The 24,781-nt window shown below is 34.0% G+C and overlaps 4 protein-coding genes and 3 non-coding genes across 8 annotated transcripts; 3 read left to right on the forward strand and 4 right to left on the reverse strand.

Annotated features, from left to right (window-relative positions):
- Positions 1–232: 232 nt before the first annotated feature.
- Positions 233–1,882, reverse strand: LOC123319827 (leukocyte receptor cluster member 1 homolog). The gene is made up of 3 exons (XM_044906788.1): positions 1,685–1,882; positions 1,530–1,629; positions 233–1,467 (listed from the first exon to the last, which is right to left on the reverse strand). Exons 1-3 carry the CDS (start codon positions 1,705–1,707, stop codon positions 649–651), a joined length of 942 nt encoding a protein of 313 aa, XP_044762723.1. The 5' UTR covers positions 1,708–1,882; the 3' UTR covers positions 233–648.
- A 114-nt stretch (positions 1,883–1,996) lies between these two features.
- Positions 1,997–3,124, forward strand: LOC123319834 (FAD-linked sulfhydryl oxidase ALR). The gene is made up of 4 exons (XM_044906801.1): positions 1,997–2,299; positions 2,390–2,469; positions 2,523–2,743; positions 2,808–3,124. Exons 1-4 carry the CDS (start codon positions 2,212–2,214, stop codon positions 2,986–2,988), a joined length of 570 nt encoding a protein of 189 aa, XP_044762736.1. The 5' UTR covers positions 1,997–2,211; the 3' UTR covers positions 2,989–3,124.
- A 182-nt stretch (positions 3,125–3,306) lies between these two features.
- Positions 3,307–20,028, reverse strand: LOC123312156 (BTB/POZ domain-containing protein 19). 2 transcript variants are annotated; one of them, XM_044896416.1, is made up of 9 exons: positions 19,600–20,028; positions 16,954–17,145; positions 7,528–7,684; positions 6,652–6,817; positions 4,954–5,087; positions 4,731–4,890; positions 4,321–4,649; positions 3,653–3,831; positions 3,307–3,511 (listed from the first exon to the last, which is right to left on the reverse strand). In XM_044896416.1, the coding sequence occupies exons 1-9, from the start codon at positions 19,701–19,703 to the stop codon at positions 3,307–3,309; spliced, it is 1,626 nt and encodes a 541-aa protein (XP_044752351.1). In that variant the 5' UTR covers positions 19,704–20,028. The 2 variants fall into 2 exon arrangements, with proteins under 2 accessions (XP_044752351.1, XP_044752358.1); XM_044896423.1 differs by lacking the exon at positions 19,600–20,028 and adding an exon at positions 19,485–19,494.
- On the reverse strand, positions 5,478–5,969 carry LOC123312172 (probable small nuclear ribonucleoprotein E). The gene has a single exon (XM_044896435.1). It carries the CDS (start codon positions 5,854–5,856, stop codon positions 5,584–5,586), a length of 273 nt encoding a protein of 90 aa, XP_044752370.1. The 5' UTR covers positions 5,857–5,969; the 3' UTR covers positions 5,478–5,583.
- A 926-nt stretch (positions 20,029–20,954) lies between the features above and the next one.
- Trnan-guu lies at positions 20,955–21,028 on the forward strand. Its single transcript has one exon. It is a non-coding gene; the product is annotated as a tRNA-Asn (tRNA).
- Positions 21,029–21,519: 491 nt separating this feature from the next.
- Trnah-gug lies at positions 21,520–21,591 on the reverse strand. The gene has a single exon. It is a non-coding gene; the product is annotated as a tRNA-His (tRNA).
- A 461-nt stretch (positions 21,592–22,052) lies between these two features.
- On the forward strand, positions 22,053–22,124 carry Trnae-uuc. The gene has a single exon. It is a non-coding gene; the product is annotated as a tRNA-Glu (tRNA).
- The last annotated feature ends 2,657 nt before the right edge of the window (positions 22,125–24,781 follow it).

A 24,781-nucleotide genomic window follows, 5' to 3' on the forward strand; every position in this document is an offset into this window, starting at 1 on the left:
AGTTCATCGACGTAGCTATGATTATTTTTTGGGACGGGGCCTGGCAATCTAAAGGTAGTTTCATGCCTGCTTGCAGCACAGCCCCCTAAACACCTGTGTTTAAGAGGGCTGTGCTTGCAGAGACAACTTTTGTTGTTGTCTGCTTGCTTGATCGAAAATTTAATCGATTTCATTATCTGGGATGAGGTGGCACTGTGGAATCCAGGAGAGGATCGAGGATTTCAATAAAAAATTTGCAAATTCAAAAGTTTTATTTTGTTTATTGAATGAAAACATTATGATAATATTACAGAGTACTCAATTGGATAAGAGGAGGTTGTCAATTGAATGATAATTTTCCTATCGCTTCCACCGATATTTTCTATTTCCTTTCTACGATGATTCATTCATGATAATACAGGGTCTTTATCAATTATTGCAACATTGGAGTTGGGCTTAATTTTTAAAATTATATATATTATGATCTTTATTTTGAAGCGTCTGAATAAGGAACAACACACTATTTCAAAGCCAACTGAGATTTTGCAATCATTTATAGAGACCCGGATTTATACATTGTAATCATAGAGATTCTTCTAAAGTAAGCTTTTTAATTTATAAGGTTTATGTTCAGGGTCTGAATGTCTAGTTCTTGTGTGAATACTTTAATTACTTTAGTTGATTCTGACGGGCTATTTCAGGATTGAATTGGGAATTATATTTCCTTCGAATTGGTTCTGAATAAGTGGAGGAACTAGTTTTGATCTGAGAGAATAGCAATTCTGTTTTAAGTTTTTCTTCCTTTTCTCTCTTCAATCTTTCGATTCTTAATAGTTCCAATTTTTTCTTTTTAAGATAATCTGAATCATCAGAATGTAATTCTTCAACATTCAATTGTTTTTTCTTACTTTGAATTGAATCAACTGAACCTGATGCATGTTTTGTTTTCTTTTTTCTTTTTTTATGAGAATCATCAGATTCACTTTCAGATCTTTTCCTTTTATGATGCTTTTTTTTGTGTTTGTGTTTAGATTTGATTGGACAATCATAGATACCATCACTCTTGGTTGACAATATAACTTCAGATGGTTTTTTTCTATTAAAACTTGAAGGCATATATTTTTTCATTATTTCTAAGGGATCTTCTTTCAATTTACTTTTAATGTTTACTTCTTCTTTTTCATAAGAATCTCTATTTGGAGCTTCATCATACCAATTCCTTTTACCAAGAGCTTCATTTGTATCCTGGCCCAAATATGTCAGATATCCAATTTGTTTTTCGTATTTTTCAGCTTCCTCTTTTTTCTCCTTCTCATGTTCTTTATTAGTTCTTTTACTTTCTTCTTGGCCATTCTCTAATTCTTCAAAAAAGTTTATATGACCAATAGGTTCAGACTGTGAGCTTGTCAATGATAATGGAATGAAATCTTTCAGACCTACACGTTCTCTAGCCTTTTCTCTAAGGAATACTGTTCTAGCTTCTCTTTCCTGCAATTCGAATCAATGTACAAGTACAAATGAAATAAGAATGACACGATTACAAGACTTACAGCAAGTTTTTGTCTTTCCTCCTTTGCTTTTCTTTCCTCTTCGGCTTTAGCTTCATCTTTACGTACCCTAGCGATGTTATCTCTGTTTCTTACATGCCACCTGAACAGAAAAAATCGTAAGAATCAACGAATCTATACTGTGTTTCAAGATTAACCTTTTTTTCGGTAAAATATTCATTTTACAGCAAGAAAATGTTTGTAGCCAAAGTTTATAAACACAGAACACTAATTATAAACTTTATTTGGAGCTTTTGCCAAATCGTAAAGTAATTATTTGTTATTTGTCAAAATCGAAATCCCAAACAAAATCTCTTTGACAAAACGAGAGGTTGAGGTTAACATCACTTGACAGAATCTACTCTTCTTCTTATTCGTACCCACAGAACACGAATATAACATTCGTACCACTTTTATTTTTGAAGGGATATTTCTGAAAATGTCTGTTTTGTAATTGTTGGTTTGTCAGCAATAACTTACTCAGCATAAAATTTTAAATATGTGTTCCTCTACAGCCTTTGCCCCCTGACTCCTCAATTTTCAATCTTTGATTATGATGATTATTTAGTAGCCCTACATTTGAAATATGACAATTATTTTCGTAAATGATTTGTGTTTGGCATTTAGCTCAATTTGATAAAATTTTATAAAAAGTATTGAGGAAACACAATTATTTAACGGGCTAATGCTAATCAACAACATTAGAATCAGATTAGTGTCAAATGTGTCAAAATTTTTCACCAGAAGAAAAGTTTGGTTAGAAACTATTGAAAGTGAGTTGTAAAAGTTATGAAATATTGTTTAGAATTATTTTCATTATTAATTTGTATCTAGTCATATGTCCTCTCGTAAATCTTCTTTAGATGCCGAAAACTGCAGGTCATGTTCTAGTTTTCAGGACTATGTGCGGGAAGCGAAAAAAAAATTTCAAAAGGAAAACAAGGTAGGATGATAAAAAGTTAATTTTTAACAATTATTATAATTATAATTTTCAAGAGTAAGGAAATGAAAGAAGTCATTGTTGAAGCACCGATAAGGGACGATTGCCCGTTAGATAAAGAACAACTTGGACGAAACACATGGAGTTTACTTCACACAATCGCAGCCAAATATCCAGAAAATCCCTCCACCATGGTGCAAAAGGAAATAACAGACTTTTTTGCAATTTTTTCAAACATATATCCGTGTGAAGTTTGTGCACATGATTTCAGGGAAGAGTAAGTTTACATTTACAAATTTGTAACTGATATTCTTGCATGGTGCATAATTTTTGCTATTTAGATTGAGGAGGGATCCTATTGAAACTACATCACAAGAAGCTCTATCCCAGTGGCTATGTAGGATGCACAATAAGGTGAATGTAAAATTAGGTAAAGAGTTATTTGATTGCTCAAAAGTAAACGAGAGGTGGAGAGATGGTTGGCTGGATGGATCATGTGAATACCGTACTAGAGTGGAGTAGTACATGTTAATTATTATTCGATATTTAAGTGATACAAGTATTTTATCTATGAGAAATGAGAAAGCATTTATTATAGTCAATTGAAGATTCTTTTGTTATTGCTGATATTGCAAAATAAAACCAGTATTTGAATTTATTGTTTTGTATCTTATTATTATGCATTATTGAAGTGATACATTTTTAATAGACATCTATTCATCAAATTGGATACTTCTAAAAATAAAATTCTGGGCAATTTAATATGTAATTTTATTGTATTGGGGTGAAATAATTTGAAGCTATCATTTATTGAGATATATTTTTATTTACATGAATGAATCAACTTTTTGTGTGTTTAGAACCAATGTTTAAAGGAGTAAAAACTTCATAATCCATAACAGTGAAGTTATAATCACCCATCAATATACTTGGTGATGCACCTTCTCCATCATAAGTGTGGGGTAAATTTGAATAGCTCTCTACATTGCTATTGCAATTACTAGAGATTAGAAGATCAGCTCCTGCTCCAAAAGTGGGACCTATACTGTAATAAAAATGTAATACAAATAATAGTATAAAAGCAAATGATACCTTATTATATATTTAAGGTAGGCATACTATGCCCATAGAAAGTTTTCACCCTCACATAGTTCTCTGAATTTCATGCAAAATCATATAAACTCACTCTGGATGGTAGCATATGGCGAAAGATTTTTTCACTATGTGGAACTTTGTTGGTGGTAAGTCTTGATGATTATGTAATGTAAACAGAAAAGCCCTGTCAGAAGCTATGTAATGGCTTTTACCACTAGGCCGGCCCCAAGCAACATCACTGAATCCTCCACAAATTTCACCTCTTGATCCCTTGATTGAAAATGAGAAAGTTAGATATTGTGCTTATTATTGCCATTGTGATACTTTGAGTGCATCTTTTTTATGTGACAAAAATCCAGGAAACAAAAAGTTGAATGATACTGAATTTGTACATATACAGTATGTTTTCAAAGATGAAACCCGTTTTTTGACAGGTAGAACTTTAAAATAATAATTTTATGGCCTCATTTCATAGAGTTAGTGTATTGTGCAGTGCAGCCTAGAAAAATTAAGGCACTGTATTGAGAGTGCTTGTGACATTGTTGGTTGACGAAGAACTTCAGTATTTAGGTATACCCCATTTTTAAGTTCATTTTTTTTTTCATTTTAGTTATGATAGTAACTTCATTAGTTTGAAAGTTGCAATTTTTGGATGACCAGATCTATACGATGCAAAAAGAAAGTCATGTATAGAAACAGCGTGCATATCAGATGACTGTGCTAGACACAATTATGAGAAATGATGGTAGAGGTACTCACTAAAGTAATAACAAATGTGGGCGAAATTCCATCACAATGCCTGTGAAAAGCAGATGCTGAATAACCATGACTACTGGCCCTATATATAAGCCTCCAGGTCTGGGTTGCCTGTCCAAACCATGCATTCAAAATCCTCTGGTAATGACTCTTATCCTGGCTGAGTATTTGAGTGCCAGGAAATAAATGTGGGGACATTCTTGGTCTGAGTCTTGGCTCACCTGATGAATCTTGATACTTATTAGGAAGAGCGGCATGCCGATAACGTTCCAAGCTAAGCTCCATCGGTACTGCTCCTGTGGGCTCAACTTCTTCTGCGAATACCCTGCTGTCTGTATATTATGGATAATTTGTATTTTTATTTTGAAAGTGTAACACTTCTATATCATTTAATAATAAGAGTATGCATATACCAATAAGAAGGAGCCTGACATGATTTATCACATGACTCAGATGTTGGCAAACTCTAGCCTTCTCTTCTTCAGTCCAGTGCGCGGTTGGTTGTGTTACTCCAGCTTGATATTTAGCCCAGTTTAAAACAGCTCTCCATACATCTTCTTCTTCCATGCACAACTTCCAATAGAAAATATTCACATTATAAGCAAGACAATGGAAGAGAGATATCAGTATACTCACATAATCTGATGATATCAACTTGATAACTGCATCTTTTGGCAAAGAGAGAAATGAGTTCGTTTTGAAACAATTAGAAGCATTTTCTCCAATATAACTTATACATCGTTCTACAAATCCGCTTGCAGCCTTTCCACCTATGAGAAATTGGAAAGGTGATGACATTTGAAATTGTACCTACTAATGAAAAGTAATGAAATGAAAATTTCGAATTATAAAAACTGCATTTGAAAAAAAAATGTGAAACCATTTTTATAGGTTTTAGACTCTGAGAATAAAATGTTATAAGGCAGCTGGTAATACTCATGAAGCTTATTCCTGTAATAAACTGGCAGAAATACTTGATTTTCAGTCACTGTGAACTTCTGTGATCCAGTACTAGAATTATATATTACCAAGTAAAAAATCACCACACACTTATTTTCATGTAACACCAAACATAAACATAACAAGTACGTATAATGCTTTCTAGAATCGTGAGAAATTTGTATGCCGGTGTAAAGATTAGGAATCATGCAAAAACATAGTTTGATCAAAAAGAATTTATTACATGAGAACTTTTAAAATTACACTTAAATTATATCCAGCAAATGAATACGAAATGTCTTTGCACATTCACAAAACTTTTCATTCTCAAGGAGATACATTTTGTATCACTGTTATGTTATCCCCTTTTAGCATTATTCTTCCTAATGGTCTCCTATTTTTTGATTTCACATAAAATTCTTCAGCGTCGTCCAGAACAAGATTCATGTACTCGTCGAAACCAACGATGTGACCCTCAATTCTTAGGTTAACGTTTTCATACAACCAAACTTGCACTTTAGATCTATTTTGCAGATATCTGAATATCAAATTGATGGGTTGAACCATCACTTTTTGTACTTTCTGAGGTTTGTAAGCCATGATTTATTTCTTAATCACTAGAGTACAAAAATTACAAACAAATTATTAACGAATTTCGAATAGTAAACGAAATCCTAACCTAACCATAGATTTCAAACCAAGCCGAAGCCGAAAAATTATAATCCATAGAATTTATGGACCACAGATTAGATTTTCTTTCAAGTAGTCTCAGTAGTATTCTGGGATTAGAAGTTTATAAGAAAATGAGAAAAAAAGGATGAATGTCAATATTTCAGGAAATTAAATCATTCATGATTTTATGTAGTAAATTCAAAATTATATCAGCTTCCACTGGAGGCTTTTATATAAAAGATGTTAGAATTTATTTTGCGAAATTGTTTTCTTCTAAAAATTATATTTTGCGTATTTTAAAACTTAATGAGTTTTAATACTTTCACGGAGAAAATCTATTTTCAAGTTAAATCAGTAGTGCCGAATATTATTATATTTTTATAATTTATAAAGTGCGCTGTATACCGAGCAGAAAGAGTTTATTACCTGGTTGCAATAGTAATAAATGCTCAATTCAGGCCAAACACTCAAGTTGTTTTCTTGCATTCCTAAATTCAAAAATACCATATTGTTGTATCGATAAATTATTTATATATCAGCCCTCTGCCCTATTGTGATGCTTTTCGAGTAATCAAAAATTGAATTTTTGTCAAAGTAATTTTTTTTCAAGTATTTCATTCTCATACTCGGCAATTGGAGGTGAAAATGTATTATTTATTTTTCCCCGAATACGATGCATTTTCTACATTTTGGTTTCAACATTAAATGTCAGAAAAAACTTACCTGGTGACCGTTCTTGTATATCCATGGCAGCAGCTAAAAATGTACAAGCTGATTGTACAGATAAGGTGGACGTCACATGATCTTCGCACGCATTTCTCAATTCTTCAACACCGAGTTCTTGTGCAAGAGCTAACATTTCGAAAACTCCATTGTCTTGTAACAATATCTGATGAAAAAAGATTTCGAAATCATAAAATATATCGACTTTCTTCTGGAAAGAGAGTCACTTATATTTCAAATAGGTTTCTTCAATTTTTGAGTAGTGAAATGAATTATTCATCATGTTGGTTTTTTGTGGAATAATATGAAATATACATAATTTTAATGGTATGAGTCATATCCACACAAAGTATATATAATGATATTCAGATGCATACTCGGATGCATAACACTCGTCGATATATAAATACGAACTAGCCAACCACCATCACTAAGGGTGCCTAAATATGCTGCTGATGGTCAGCAGATTTGTGGATATTTGTATTGGCCAGTACATGCATTTGAAGATCTGCGAATATCATCATTATATTCTAAAATATCACTTGAATTCCCCACCTCAATGGTTCGTTAATTGTGTTGCAATAAATCATGTGAAATTTATCATGAACTTCCATCAATTAAATTCTAGAGCAAAAGAGAAGGAAACTTTTGAACAAAACAGATCAATCAATCAACAGATATAAAATCCGAATTGCTAACTTGTCGGTTTGTATGCCATCTGGAAGATAATCTCAAAATTAGGAGGCCCTATAATAAGTTTCACAGTCTGCAGTTTTCTGAGAACAAATGTTTGGCATAGAAACTTAGTAGATAAAGATAATGTTGGTATTTAACACGAATAATTTTTGATTACCCATATGTAAGATGTATACTCACTTTTCCAGTATACACGTAAAGTAAAAATTGCTTGAATGTATCTGGTGGTACTTGAGGCAATCTTACAGGTGTAGGAGTGCCAGGGGCCGCTGGAGATACTGTACATCCTGGAATTCGACATATTTCTCCTCGTTTTGCTGTTTGGAAACTTTTACACCTAGAAAGATCAATAAATATTTGCTTGCAATAGCCAGAGTTGAAATATAACTCCTAAAATCATTTGCATCAATTTAGAAACACCCCGTATAAAGCCGAAGCCATCCAAGTTTAGTTGATGAATTGTTGACATACATTAGCAGATTGCAGATTATTATTTTCGAAAATAAAACTTGGAAATAAATATTAAAGTTTCATACAAAGAATCGAATGACGATTAGAGCTCAACTGAAGAAAATAAGTTGAGCTTGGACCCCCAATTGAAAACCATCCCCTCGAAATGAAATTCGCAATCAGTATTTTTTGACACTTCCATTTCCTCCGGTTTCATTGGGAGCATTCAATCAACTGTCCAATTCTTCAATATCGACCCTGCGAACATTCACTTCTGATGAGAATTTCCTTAGGCCATCTCATGAAAAAGTGTTGTTTGCTTCTGGGGTGGACGTTCAAATTGCTGCTTACATATGAAGTTCCCATCAGGTTTCAGGCGAGAAAATTTTCTGATATACAGGATGTCCGAGAAAATGTAGGAAATCTCTCGGATTCAGATAAAACATAAAAAAATTAGATGACAACTTCCATAATTTTTCTTCCTAGCAGCCCTCTCTACGGAGATACGGCCTCCTAAATGACGCCACTGGAAATCCATTTTATGGGAATAAATTTTAAACTTCTTAATATAATTTAATGAAAATTTGATATGATAAACAGTAGTAGGACCTCTTCAAATACTGCCCTTGAATTTAAATTACCTTGTTTAACAGCCCCGGACTTGATTGTACATTTCAAATGCTTACATTTTTAACACCCTGTATGATAAGGAGTTGAAAAAACAAATTTGGATACCTTGAATATTGAACTAAAGAAAAGATACTTTTGTTCATTGTCGATAAAATGAACCGTTTTCGAAAAACAAAATAATAAAAGAAGTAATTTTTCATTTCTATCAAAGAACCATGAATTTTAATTTTTTTTTCTGTAACGAAGTGTCATACGAAAGTTATCCATGGAACCAAAAAGTTTTAAGTAAGTTTTAAGTAGTTTATGTTTTTGAATCCGACAAAATTACAAATATTCTTAACAAAATGCAGTTTTGGCCAAGAAAGACAAAAATTATTTTTCAGAAATGTACTCTCACTAGAGCTTGATTGAATATGAATACACGCTAATTAGAAAAAATCAGTTGAAAACTTCATAAATGTCGCGAGAGTTTCAGAGTTCACGGAGCATATAAAGTTTTCAATTGATTATTCCTAATTAACGTATTTATATATTCGATCGTTGCAAGCTTTAGTGAGAGTACATTTCTAAAAAATTAATTTTGTTGAGGTGCTTTTCTGGGTCAAAACAGCACTGTCGGATTCAATAACATATACTAAAACTTTTTTGTTCCTTGAATAACCTTCGTATCACACTTTGTTGGAGATAAAAAAAATAAAATCATCGACATTGAACAAGAGTACCTTTTCCTTAGCTCAATGTTCAAGGTATCCAAATATCTATACCTTATCGTACAGGGTGTTAAAAATGTAAACATTAAAATGTACAACCTAGTCCGCCCCTGGTAAACTAAACAAGCTAATTTAAATTTAAGGGCATTATTTTAAGAGGTCCTTTATACTGTATATCATATTAAATTTATTCCAGTAAAATGGATTTCCAGTGGCGTCATTTAGCAGGACGTATCTCCGTAAGGAGGGCCGCTAGGAAAAAAATGATGGGACTTGTCATTTTATTTTTTTTTAATGTTTTATCTGAATCCGAGAGATTTCCCACATTAACCTGGACACCCTGTACACAGAAGGTGTTTTTTCCTGAATATTTTTATCGTTATGAAAGACTCAAATATCTTTAGCGTTTTCCTCAGAAAAATTACAAATTGATGAAAATTGGTAGGTATACTTCATTCAGATTTATTTTAGCAGTCGGTTGGCCATGAAATAATTTTCTCAAGTTTTTGTAGCTAGAACGAAGTAAGGTTGGCACTCATGACATGTCGTTAATGTCATAACACCGTTGCCACAACTAATATCAATTTTTATTACGAAAATGCCGAAAGTGATTGAAAAAAGAGACAGGGTTTCAGGAAGTGCTATTTAGAATTCAGGTCCGCTCATTCGAATAGTTATACCCTGATATTCTAAAATCCACAATACGTCAGACGGTAGCGAACATATTCAATTTAAGAGATTTTATATAATGTTTCATCTGGATCTAAACGACCTATATTTCAGCAGAATATTTCCACAATCAGAAAGATTGTGAAGGAAGAGGATGACAAAGAATTTCCTTCTATTGGGAGACCCAAAAAGTGGTGGCATTTGAGAATTTTATGTTTGGGTGAATTAATGCGAAAAGTTTACTACAGGATTTTCGATGAATGTCATCGTAGAATAAGTTCCCGAAAATAGATTTTTCTATTTTTCATTTGACTTGTCCTATACATTGTAAATGTCTTAAGGTACCAATAAATAACCAATTATTATTATTATATCAATGTATTAAGATGAACAGCCATAAATAGGCGCCAATCGTCCTGTTTATTGTTTATTCATGTGAAATTCTTGTTCAAAGGTGAAGTTCCTCTTGACTTTTGTAACTTCCTTTAATTCCTTTTACTCACATTGATGCAAGAAGATTTTTGTTAAAGAATTTAACATTCTTGTAATTATCTGTTAATTCCTTCGGGAGATACCCATTCCCAATCACTGCATCATATGCATTTCATCTTCGGGTTAATATTTTTGAAATCTACAACTGATGTAACGTATTCAAACATTAGCCAATAAGATATCGAACATTAACTCTCCTCAAGCTAGTGCATATTATGATATTATACTGATCTCTTGTATTTTCCATGCAAATAACTGGATTTGGTATGCCTTCAATCAGTTTGTATAAACTCCAATTATGTTCGTCACATATTTTCCGAAGAGATTCGACATTGTGATAAAATACGTAATAACAGAAACTTTTACGTAGAACGGGCAACATAGCGTTGATTTAAAACCCAAAAATGTTTTGACAAGCGTCATAACCCACACATTTTTCTACTATACAGAGTGAAATGTGTCAAATTTCCATGGCCAACCGACTGCTAAAATAAAAGTGAATGGAGTATAGGTATAACCACAGCCGTCTATAAACCTTTAGAAGGCTGTGGTATAACTGCACAGTGCACAGTAAAGTAGCTTTATGCTCCAACGTGTCTCGAAAGGGCTTTTAATTTTGAAATTTGATTAGATTTGAATTTGCTTCAACCGAATGGTTGGTCATCATAAAAATTACATGATACAGAGTGTTGTAACTCTTCAATATCAGGCAGACCTCTGGTCTAATTTCAACTTTGAAAATACTCTAATACTCAATGATAATACTAAGTAGTTTCTGGAATAAACTACCTCAGGTCAGAATCGGGATTTCGGTCTGTGAGTAAGTTGTAACTAAATTGTAATAAATTCAAGTCCAAATTCTATTGCGTTATCACATTTACATCAAAAGTTATAAATTGGTAGTGTAGCTTTGTATAGAACCTACAAGCATACATTCAACAGGCATAACTGGGTGTTTGAAAGTGTAATAAAATTCATATTTCAAATACCCAACAAATTGTACTAGAAAATCTAATAATTTCTATTATGCTTCCAATTTTGGAAGAGTGATATGGCTCTTCTAGCTTAACGTCACTTCCATTACTGGAAAGGTTCTTCATGCCAGATTTTAAATGTTTATTATCAAAAATATCATCACTGCAAATACTTCAACTCTGAAATACAACAGATCGGACTGGATTAATTAGTTCCATAGTAATGACACAAGGAGAATTTCACACAAGCACATACCTACAATCTAGACATCTAGAGTATCCCTCTTGTGGATACTTATCGAAATTATTTTGCCGGTAGTTTTGCTACACACAGAAATTAGCGTTTCGTCGAGGGTACTTTCTCTTTGTGGAAAAACCGTCTACGATGCAAGAGGGATGAATAAAGAGAGTAACGACATATACTATTAACTTGAGGATTCATTAATTAATGGGAGCTCAAAAGAAGTAGACCATGCAAGCTACCGCAGGAGGCTAGCTTCAGAAAATCGATCCAAGTGTAGCATTCTACAGTACAGGCTGGTTGAATTCATTGTTTTAATGCGACAGTTAGGGTCAAAACGTATTGAAATTTTTGAATTATTCTGTTGTTTCCAAATTCTCTTTGTCAAACCTTTCAATTTTTCACCGCACTCTTGATTAATAAAAAAAGTTTTATGACCTGGAATATGTTTTTTACTGTATGTATGAAATGTGAAATGAATAGAAGCCCATGCAGAAATATTTTATTCCTCAATTCTCCACCTAAAAGCAAAAAGGATTGCCGCTGGAAAGTACTCAATCAGTATAGTTATACAAAATTTCACTGGCTTAATTTTGGTAGTTTTCCAAGAAAGTCCGCAAACGTACAGTGGAAAACCATATGCTTTTAATTTAACAATAAACTTTTGGAATCGAGCAAGGAGTGTAACCTTCCATACCACGCAAGGAAGGGCTAAGACCTTCAGTTTACATGAAACACTGCATTAATTTTAGAGAAAGAAAATATTCTCCCTTTATTTGGGAACACCTTATGTGAAGAATCCGAAACTAATTAATAAAAAACACACTGAAAGCTTCGAAATTGCTTTATTATTTCCATATTTCCTCGTGGAACTATTAATTTTGTGGATTCTCGATACTGTATCATCCAAAAATTCATATATGCATAGATTCGAACGAGTTTGGAACTCAGACAATGGAGTCGACATGTCGTTACTTATTATGTTTATATACCTATACACACTATATAGGCTGTTTTCACAGATTCTTCAAACAAAATTAGGAGACCCCTCCTGTAACCCCGAAAGACGGGGCCTCCTGGCAAAAAAAAGTCTTGAGATGATGACTGTATAGTAGTTCATGAGATATATGTTCAAGGATGTTTTGATATCTAGTTAGCCTAGACCAGTTCCATGCATAAAAAAATATTGCGTTACCATATCAACGAACAATAACTCATTAGAAGTGTCAGTGTTAAGTTTTAGGTCAAAAAAGTAAACCAGAGTTACGCAATAAATTAGAAGAAAGAAGATGTCCACCGAAATTGTGAAAATCGAAAAATTGGAGTATCGATAGCCATCATCAAGTACCTGTATTTGAAAGGTTTAAGACCAGAAATATTGCGTTACCATAGCAAAGAACAATAACTGATTAGAAGTGTCAGTGTGAAGTTTGTGGTCAAAAAAGTAAACAAGGGTTAAGAGGTAAGCAGATTTACGAAGATATGCTTAATACCCTTGGTGATCAATGTCCTTCGTATGGGACCGTGAAAAATTGGACTGCAAGTTTCAAAAGAGGTAAATTTTCCTTTGAAGATGATGACCGATCGGGAAGGCTAGTTTCTGTGTCAGTCCCCGAAAATATCAATGCATGACATGATTTTATCAGACCGTCGAATTGGGCTAAAACGGATATTTGAAGCACTGAATATTTCATACGAACGCGTTCATCACTTATAGTTCACGTCAATTTGGACATGAGAAAAATTGCTGCAAAATGGATCCCCAAATGTTTGAATGTTGACTAAAAGCGTGCAAGGGTTCCATCTGTGCTCGATTTATTTATTTATTTATTCAGAAATACGGGATACAAAAAGAACAAGTCCAAAACAGTATCCACTTTTTGAACAAAAGAAAAACATAATTTCAGCTAACAGTTGTTACATTGAATTTGTAAACGATGTAGACTTCTTAAACCGAATTGTTACTATGGATGAGACTTGAGTACATCTCTACGATCCAGAAACAAAGCAACAATCGATGGAATGGCAACACTCTGGTTCTCCAAGACCTAAGAAGTTTCGTGTCCAAAAATCTGCTGGAAAAGTGCTTACTTCAGTTTTTTGGGATTGCCATGAAGTAAACATGGTTGATTTTTTGGATAAGTGTAGAACAATAACCGTAGATTACTATTCTACATTACTGACCACTCTACGGGAAAAAATTAAAGAGAAAAGACGCGGAAGGTGTTTTGTTTTTGCAGGACAACGTTCCTGCACACAAATCTCATGTTGCCATGCAAAAAATTCGGGATTTAGGGCTTGAATTACTAGAACACCCCCCTTATTCACCAGATTTGGCTCCATCCGACTATCATCATTTTCCTCAACTGAAAAAAAGTTTGAAAAGTCGTAAATTTTATTCCAACGAGGAGGCAATAAAAGCTGTGGAGGTGGTTTGCAGAGCAAGAAGAAACATTTTTTTTTGAAAGGTCTAGAGACGTTGCAGGTTCGCTGTAATAAATGTATCCAATTAAGAGGAGAATTTGTTGAGTAATAAAATATTTTGACATTGAAATTTTGTTTGGTTCTATAGTAGGCTAAGAATTTTTCAATATATCCACGTACTTGTTTTCAATAGTGTTAAGATTCCATTATTTATTATTTATTCTTTTAATTAATAAAAATGTTACATGTCACTGTGACTATACTAATAAATACCTAATGAATCACCTGTTTTAGTTCCTTATATGTTGTCAGAAAAATGTTACCTTTAATATTCTCATATATGTCAGGTATCAAATCTTCAAGCAACTTTTTGTGATACGTCTCTGAAGTAATTTCTATCGGGAATCTACCATTGCAAACATCAAAGGCTTTGTCCGTAGCTACATATGACTTTATTGCTTTTCAGCGTGAGTAAAACAACGCTAATAATAAGACCCATCCACTTTTCAACAACACTCCTCTTCAGCTACTCGTTTAATTGGGTGTCTTCTCATCAAAACACTTTGATCTTCCTCTTGTTCCGAATCCTACCATTCAACGTATTGTTCTCCATACCTACTTCTCATTTACTCAAAATACCTCCCTTCATATAACCATTATATGAAAGTTCTATATGGCTCACTCAGCATACATATAATGCATACCTAATAATATGTGGTGCTTGGAAAAATTTACGAATTGTAGTTGCCTGTATTTTTCAACGAAAATACACGGATGGTATAATATATGTTAACTCAATTTATAAGTCAATTTTTTTCCATTTTCAGGATGAACAAATGATTGAATGAAATAAAGGTGTCTATCCTCACGTTAAAGCTGATTTGGATAAAAGTTTCCGTCTTCATTTACGTGCACATAATCCTTCAAAATAAACAGGACAAAAATGCAGGACGTGATTCTTAGCTCGAGAACATAAATATTTTCTGAGGAAACATATGGTCAAATAGGCACCTTTATGAGATATGGGGTGTCCAAAATAAAAATACTTTTTCATGTTTTAATATAGCATTTTTCATAAAATTCACTAAGTATAACAGTTGTGTTTAGTGCGTTAGACCAAGTTTTCATAGTGTGTTAAAAACGAAAGAGTACCTCTCCTGAAGGTTATAACTTCAATATGGAAATGCTCCAAAATTAATAAATTCGTTTAATACTTCCAATATTATTACTACATATATGTAGGTAGGTATTTGAAGATTCATTTTATAGGAAGGATTTCAGCGAAACTATATACAGGCTGTTTTTCTTCAGTTTGAATTAAAATATAACGTCATTCAGGAGATTGGTAGGTAGGTATAACTAAACAGTAAAGTATATCATCCCACGTGTCTCGAAAGGGCTTTTTCATTCGATTAGATTTGAATAAGCTTTCCGATATCAACATGTTTCAAAACTATGGAGGTCACCAAATCCTCTATATTCAGTGATTTAAGGTTACGAGGATGTATTGATATCTAGTTAGCAGAGACCAGTTCCATGCATAAAAAAAATATTGCGTTACCATAGCAAAGAACAATAACTGATTAGAAGTGTCAGTGTGAAGTTTGAGGTCAAAAAAGTAAACCAAGGGTTAAGAGGTAAGCAGATTCACGGAGATATGCTTCATTCACTTGGTGATCAATGTCCTTCGTATGCGACCGTGAAAGCAAGCTTCAGAAGAGGTAAATTTTCCATTGAAGATTTTCCATTGAAGGTGATGACCGATCGGGAAGGCCAGTTTCTATGTCAGTCCCCGAAAATATTGATGCAGTTCATGACATGATTTTATCAGACCGTCGAATTGGGCTAAAACGGATATCTGAAACACTGAATATTTCATACGAACGCGTTCATCATATAGTTCACGTCAATTTGGACATGAGAAAAATTGCTGCAAAATGGATCCCCAAATGTTTGAATGTTGACCAAAAGCGTGCAAGGGTAGAAGCATCGCGTTTGATCTATGCTCGATTTGAAAACGATGTAGACTTCTTAAACCGAATTGTTACTATGCATGAGACTTGGGTACATTTCTACGATCCAGAAACAAAGCAACAATCGATGGAATGGGACACTCTGGTTCCCCAAGACCTAAGAAGTTTCGTGTCCAAAACTCTACTGGAAAAGTTCTTGCTTCTTGTTTCTTGTTTTTTGGGATTGCCATGGAGTAATCATGATTGATTTTTTGGATAAGGGTAGAACAATAACTGGAAATTACTATTCGACATTACTGACCACTCTACAGGAAAAAATTAAAGAGAAAAGAGGCGGAAAGCTATCCAAAGGTGTTTTGTTTTTGCAGGACAACGCCCCTGCACACAAATCTCATGTTGCCACGCAAAGAATTCGTGATTTAGGGTTTGAATTACTAGAACACCCCCCTTATTCACCAGATTTGGCTACATCCGACTTTTTCCTCAACTGAAAGAAAGTTCAAAAGGTCGTAAATTTCCTTCCAACGAGTAGGTAATAAAAGCCGTGGAGGTGTGGTTTGCAGAGCAAGAAAAAGCATTTTTTTTAAAGGTCTAGGGGTCTAGGGACGTTGCAGGTTCGCTTTAATAAATGTATCCAATTATGAGGAGAATATGTTGATTAATAAAATATTTTGACATTGAAATTTTGTTTGGTTCTATAGTAGGCTAAGAATTTTTCAATATATCCTCGTACACCAGCCTAAACACTCTGCCAAAATCGAAAGCATAGTACAATTCATCACATTTTTATCACAGTAGGTTCGAATTTTATTACTCTCTACTTCTCAGTCATGTTTATTTGTTGTTCTTTTTAGCTAAACTACCCACTTGTAACTTTCGAAGTATGTACACATACTTCTTCATACTATAAGTACTAGTACTAGTACTATATATTATACTAGTACTAGTAATACTTCAGAAGTTATAGTTGAAGAATAATATACCTACTCGTGAAACACCCTGCATTATGTAACTAAATAATTAAGATATACTTGCATACTAACCTGGCCATAAGAATAACTCTGTGAGCAAAAACTCTCTCTTCTTCTCTCCCAAGAATGAAAACTATGTCGGCTGAATCTACATCTTCTGATAGGCGTTGTAAGTCATCAAGAAGCCTTGGTACTCCTGCTAGGGCCTTATCTGCAGCCAATCCAGAGGAACCTAGACCACCGACCCTGGAGCCCATTTTTTTACTGAAAAAAAAAATAGAAAAATAAGCTGCCTCTTATCCCTTCTCTAACTATTTCCTATTGCTCTTGCGATATTGTCATTTATATTTACATTAATTGGAAAGTTCAAGTAAACCTCACAGAAGGAAATGAAATTCTTGTTATTTAAAAAAAAAATCGTTAGCTGAAATGAACGCCTACTTGCTGAATTTTTTCAAACATATAAAGGGCGTTTCATAAACATTGCGAAAAAAATCAGGAAATTGTTCTCTGAGTTAATTGTATTCCAAATAAAAAACGAATTCCTGTATAATCTCGAAACGGCTGGAGATATTTGAACGGGATTTGCTAAAAATGGATAGGTACCTCATTTACGGTCTGTTTCGTAATCTAAAAGTCGCTTCAGTTTTAAAGCTTCCTTAAACCCTACTAAAAACTACTACCTACTGGAAATGACACTTAAGGAAGCTTTGAGCTTAAAGTGACTTTGAATTTGATTATGAAATTGGTCATTAAGTGATTATTTCACGTTGAATTGAATACCTTGTCTTCAGTTACTTCAGTGGCGTACGTATACCTACTATTGTCATGGAATTTTATATATTTTTTGGGAAAAATATAGTACGCAATTACCTTTTTCCAAAATTTAATTCATTTCTTCAATTCCTATTTAATTTAGAACAAAAAGAGTCTCTGCGTTTTTTCTCTAGAATGCACCACTTTTCAGTAAAAAATTGGAAGCCTTTTGTTATTAAAAAACTAACCTCAATGATCAATCGAACAATGAATTTTATTCGAACAAATTACAATACTTAATTGTTGAAAATGTTCGGTTTTCTCCTCATAGACTGCCAAACTCTTTCAATTTGTTATGTACCTACTTGTTGAAAACTATGTAAACGAAGACATTTGCAGCCTACAGGACCTTTCCGACTCTAAATAATAGGGGATACTCCTTCTGACGAAAATGATGTATTTTTTATTGAATATCTTTGAAACGTCACATTTTGAAATAACCATTTCAACCGTTTCCCCAAAAAAAATATTTTAAGCGTTTCATGTCGATTACACAAGTTGGCAACATCGATTGAAATATGCCTTGATAATAAAGGACAAAAAATACATTATATTGATGAGATAGACAAAGATGGCTGTCTATGAAGTCTGCGACGAACGGGGGTATAAGGTCGTAAAATTTTATGGGATTTTTATGGCCGATTGCAGTTGAGGCTCGCCAGTAAGTAGGCGCCTTGTAAATCAACAGCTGTTATTTTATAAACAAGCTGATCGGACATTGTACTTTTCATTGTCTGGTAGACGCTGTTGCCGAATCGTAAACTTAGAACCAAGCGATTTAAATTGTAAAACCCCATATCTGAAGAATGATTTTGAACAGTTTCCGCGGTGCATTTGAGAAAAATCATGAATGAAACTCATAATTATTCAGTTTAAACTTGCATATATGCAGTAATAACCCAAATTGAGGGCAATTCCCCATTCAGAGATTAATATACTGAATTTGTTCACAACGTTATAAAACACCCTGTATGATTCTAGTGTATTTTTCGATATAGAAAGTTTTAACGAAAAATCAAAATAGATTCTCTCAAAAACTGAAATTATAACTTGATAGTCTTATCAAATTTGGACCACCACAAAAGTCACTATTAAGCGTCCAAGCACAAAATTTCAACCTTCAAATTTTCATATACCCGACGAATTTGTTCGAAGGCACGATACAAACATACTAAAATACTGAAAATTGTCTTCTATTCACAGGTATTCTTTCGAGAAACAGTTAAGTATCACTTAATATGCAATTATTGCAATTTGCAATTCAAAGTTTCTTATAATTTTGAAACAAAATTTCGTTGATGTTTGGTCGATCGTTATAAAACAATCCACCAATTGCTGAAGTCCAGCTCATAAATTAAATGTTTGTGGTCTTTTTCGGGTAATTTTCAAGTAAAAAATTAGAATTATTTCAACTTGTCCACATTTTTTATTTTTTTATGTAATTTCTTAGTTCATAAAATTTTCCATGATGATACAAAAGAATAAAAAATTATCAGGTAGGATTACATCGATTTATCCATGACTACTTAAATGATAGTGAATTTAGTGGCTGTCTGAACTTTCTGTGCCTCTGAATGGTTCCCAATAATTCAATTATTATAACTTTAATTCATGAAATATCAGTTTTCAAAAATGTTGAGAATCGAGAAAAGTTAATTGTTTATTGACGCAGTTTCATTTCGTATTTAGTATACAATGCAGGGTTGCGCTATTTCCTGCGCCTTAGGCTATGTTTTCTACCGAATTCCCCCCACTTTTTATATATCCATCTCTTCTACTACAACTACCTGTCAATGAAGATCGAAGATCGCAAAATATCAGCTGCAGTCGCACAGTGAGTCGTATTGCAAGGACAGGACGAAAATCACTGGAAACATGAAAAATTCGAACAATTTCACTCACTGAAACGCGTTATCAACGTGGTCTACGGTAACCAAGATAAACTGGCTTCTTGGCTCCCAGAAGAACAAAGACGCCCAAGGTGCACAGTTATAGTGGTCCAGCATGGTAGAATTTTGTTGCTTCCCAGGTTCAGGTCGAGCCCAGGTAGATGGTAGTCTTGAAGAGCGTCAACTTTGCTCCTTAGAAAAGATCATTACGGTGCTCCTGTCAATGCGCCCTGTTGCCAAATAGTGGCAGCACTCCGGTATTCCAAAAAACGAGTTTCCAGACCGGAATGCGTTCTTTTGTTGAATGATCATTATCTCTGAATGAGTTTAATGAATGGTCACGCAAATAACTGTTACGGTGGATATTATACAATTATCTCCTGTCGTCCTGCCCTCGAATTGGAATAGGAAAACTATACCTAGCTAACTTTTCTGATTTCGTGAGCAAACATGAGATCAATACAGTACCTACTTCCATCCGCCACCAATTTTTTTAGGAAAGGTACTAAAGTTCAATCGAATGATTATTCATAATTCATCCCTAGGTTCATTAATTGCGAAATATGCTTTCTTTTGAAAGGTTCGAAAAGGCTAATTGCCCCTTAATGAATAGGTGTGAGAATAATTTTTCATAACAAACTATGAAAACGACCAAAATTTCTAAATTGTAGGCAGGGTACTATTTTGTTTCCGACATTAAATTTATGTCTACAGCAAAGATAAGTGAGTTAGAAACCGCAAACAGTAATCATTAAGATATATTTTAAGTATATAGTTCCGTACTTGAAATTTACATAATGAAATCTTATAGGCTTCAGGTAGAATACAACTCCGCCATTTTGAGTATTTTAAATGGGATAGGTGATTTATTTTGATGAGTTCTACCTTCTGCCACAAAGACTCTTCTTCGGAAACACCCTCCATCAGGTTCATATTCGTATAAGTAGTGGGTTTTATTTACGGCATGCCATTTCTAAAAGTGGGCATAATAAATTCGGGCATTTGACTTGCTAATAATAATAATTTCTCTTACCCTTATTACTCATTGTGAACCATTTTTGGAATCTATGGAAGGTGTGAGAGGTACTCTGAATATAAAATTTTAAAATGTGCAGAGAAAATTTTTTTGTTACCTAAAAAAAGTCGATTATTATTTTATTATTTCTAATATGCCCTACCCATGGAGCATTATATGGTTTGAAAGTCGATATCCTTCTAACCGAAGATTATAGAGTTACTCTATAATCTGTGCTTCTAACGACGTCTAACAACGTCCAATCTTTGAGTTAATACTCAATGGTATGACTATTTTTGGCTGATTAAATGACCACTATATAAATACAACCTTAATTCTGTCTAAGTCAAGGAGCCTCCGTGGCGCAATCGGCTAGCGCGTTCGGCTGTTAACCGAAAGGTTGGTGGTTCGAGCCCACCCGGGGGCGACATTTCTTTTTTTAATAATATGTTCGTGAAATTGTACATTATTCACTATATTCATTTATTTTCATTCCTGACATTAAAATCATTTTATACATGAAAGAATTTAACATTTTCTAAACATTTCATTAGCATAACATTTGACCCACATATTTTGAAAAAAGTCTTGATTGGATACTCTCATCTAATGTATTGAACATAAATGAACAGGTGTTTTATTTCAAAAATTGGAATTGAAATGTTGCTTTGAAGGATAGGTTGGTATTATTTTTATTTGTTTTCTGTTCTCATCTGTAAGTTCGAAAACCAAACATAACAGGGTGTTTCATTTCAATTGAAATTGATATGTTACTTAAAAAAGATGTGTTGGTATCATCAGTTAAATCATTGAGTACTACACCATTGGGTTTAATACTCAATGTTTACCATTAAATATTAAATTATTAAATATTAAATTTTCAAAAACAATAGCTCCACCGTGACAATGCTTGCACATTGCCGTGACCAGGATTCGAACCTGGGTTACTACGGCCACAACGTAGGGTCCTAACCACTAGACGATCACGGCTACCGGAGCTGTTGAAAGTGGAAGCAATACTGACATTCATAACAAACAATTAAGTATACGTGTTTTATTGGTTGCCTGATGTCAGGCGCGAATTTTGTCTATAGTTCTAGAGATTATAGCAGAGAGTCTGGATTAGTCCTTATATCGTATCTACGCGACCGTCTAACGTCTGAAATCTAGTAGCATGTAGCTCATCCATGAAAAATGTATCCCACATTACGATTACACAGACATTTATGTGTTTTGTGGGCTCAACTTTTCTCCAAAGAGTTTTGGTTTAAAGGTGATTTTTTTTAAATTTGAGTTAAATGAGAAACTGTTATTGATGATAAGTGTTATGAACAATTGGATACAAACTATATTTCAAGCCGATTTAAGCGTGTAAAATAATGAAGGTGGCGTAGAATCTTATGGAAATTACATCTAGTTATCAGAGTAAACTCCAGGCTTACAGATAACAATCCGATATGGTCTAGTGGCTAGGATACCTGGCTTTCACCCAGGAGGCTCGGGTTCGATTCCCGGTATCGGAATTTTCTTTTGAAATTTGAATGTGTTATGAATGTTATTATTTTCGACGAATAGGTGTGGTATGTTTAATATGCAGTAGGAACTACCCAGTTGTAAAAAATACAATTTTTGCCTTGAATGCATTTGTTACGTAGGTTTTAAGAAAGTACTTAAAGGTTATGATGGGAGGAGTATCTTCCTTTAACAAACAATAATTCTTGTTTTTATTCTTTGTTTGACAGAAGTTGTGACAAAAAAGCCATGAAGGATTTCAAGACATTTTTTGTTCAGGGGATCTTATCCTCACCTCCTTATTGTGCAAAGCAACCTCTTTAAGTTTTTTTTTGTAAAGGGGATCGGGTCTCCCGTCTCCCCATCAGTTCACTCTTTTATTTTAAATCCGAGGATGGTTACTCATGAAATGTCTCTTCGATTGGGGAAAAAATTATTGAAAGAAATGATTGTCCAATGACCAATGTGATGAAAGAAGAGAAGAAAATTGTAGTATCAGAATGGATTTGGAGAATCAGTTCAATTCGTAGTTTCCTGTTCCAGTTGGACACCCTGTATAGCTAATACCAGTAGCTACCCGGTCCAAGATTTTATTTTCATTACTCATCCCCAGACTCCCAGTTTGTCTATGCAGACTCCCATGTTTGCACTTCCTACTCCTGCGTGCGTTATTTCAGGGGTAGTCACGTGCATAAAAGGTAATAAGACCTGACACTCGATCCCCTGGGCAACAATCTTCCACTTTATCCTATCACACTCTTCAACCCCTCCGGACTGCATACATATTAGCTAATAACTTTATCCCGACTTGCGGTCGAATTTTAATTCCCATTGCATTTTTAGCAGTTTTAATCATATATGTAGCGCTGATATATTTCCGTGACGTATGTAAATACCTGTCAGTTAAAAAGGGGGAACGAGTAGAATAGGTCGGAAGTGAAATGAGTTGTGATTCAGGTTATATTTTGTGATATGGAAGTCGCAACATGAGTAGTTGAGAATTTTGTTAACAAGATCCGTAGAACGGACGAATAGAAATTGAATAAAAAACGCTGCAAATTCTACACAAATGGTTGTTATTGCCAAAATTATTGAAACGATTCAACTTCCACTTTCCAAATCAAAATAAATAAGAAACAAATTCAGACATACGCATCAGGTAGTCCTGACAACTGACAAGTACGCCTCAACTGCCTGTTTGTTTTGGACGCTAAACCCAGAACTGGGTCTTGCTTGGTCTTGAAATACAAGTTAGGAAATATTTTCCCTCATGCATTCGAAATACTAAATACAAAATAATTTCATGTCCTGTATTTGAATATGCAAGAAGGTAGGTGCCAGTGGCATAAAGTTTGGGAGGTAAATGTGCATACAGATTACTCTGACGTGACGTGGGACCAGGGACCACGTCATAATGCGCATGATTCAAAAGTCTAACACACGACTTTGCGATATTGTTATATTTTTGGATCATGCGCATTATAGTCCCACGTCACGTCAGAGTAATCTGTGGGCACATTTAATAACGGCCGTTTTCACAAACCTATCTATCCATTGTTTCAGTTACTGAAAGAACCATCTGATTTCGTTTCTATGATCTATCTGTGGATATATTTTAGTATGCTTTCCCATCGTCAGTAACAGCCGTTTTCAATAAACCTATCTATTCATCGTTTCACTTACTGACGATTGAAAACCATTCTGAAATATATCTACAGTTGATCATAGAAACGAAATCAGATGCTTCTTCTATCTTAAGTGACTGGAACAATGGATAGATTTGATGATTTGAGGTAAATTTTAATATTTTGAGCTCAGGATTCTATTCTATGGCTCAAATAATTCTGATTAGAAACGACAGGTAGGGAGGAGTCCGGGAGACTTGCTCAGGTAGGAGACTTGAACCACCTCAAATATTTCAATTCAAATTTCGCGCTACCGGTATCATAAATATCTTGCGACATACTCGTAACAAAGCACAACTAGTTGCAGCTCCCTTTTGGCCGCCATCAGAACAGTTCGGCAGTGAGAGGGTTGAACGTGATTTTGTTGATAGGAAGTAAAAAATTGAATAATTTTTGTTTGTTACTCTGTCTGAAAAGTTTAATAGGTGCGTGGTGTTATTTGATTTTATTGCTTCCATTGATTAATATTGTTTTATAAACGATGAGCCTTTTTAATAATAGTTGTAAAAATTTCAAGAAAATATCTGTTGAATAGACTAAAAGGGAGTGCGGGAGACTTGACCCATGCTATGGTCTGGAGACATATTTAATGGTCCAAGTTTCCCGATAATAGTTTGTTTCAAAAAAAGAAAATTGAAGAATAGAAATAAATAGAAAAAATATACAAAGGTTCAAAAAAGTAAAAAACATCTCGGAAATAAGGTACAGCGACTCTGAAATAGAAAATTTGTATTTCATACGCTGATACATCTGATGATGAAAACCTTGACATAGACAATCGTTGGTCATTGGAAATTGTTTTTTTTCAATGTTTTTCCTGATAAACAAACTTATGACCAAGTCTCTCTCACCCCCAGTTCAACACTGTCATGGGTTAGGGAGACATGAGCCAATTATTGGTTCCTAAAAAAAGAATTGCTGTACTAAAAATGTTCATCTCACCATCACTCTACTATTGTCTATCGTTACCTATTTGGGCATGA

This window comes from Coccinella septempunctata, chromosome 1, assembly GCF_907165205.1.
Source record: "Coccinella septempunctata chromosome 1, icCocSept1.1, whole genome shotgun sequence".
In the NCBI taxonomy this organism is placed as follows: domain Eukaryota; kingdom Metazoa; phylum Arthropoda; class Insecta; order Coleoptera; family Coccinellidae; genus Coccinella; species Coccinella septempunctata.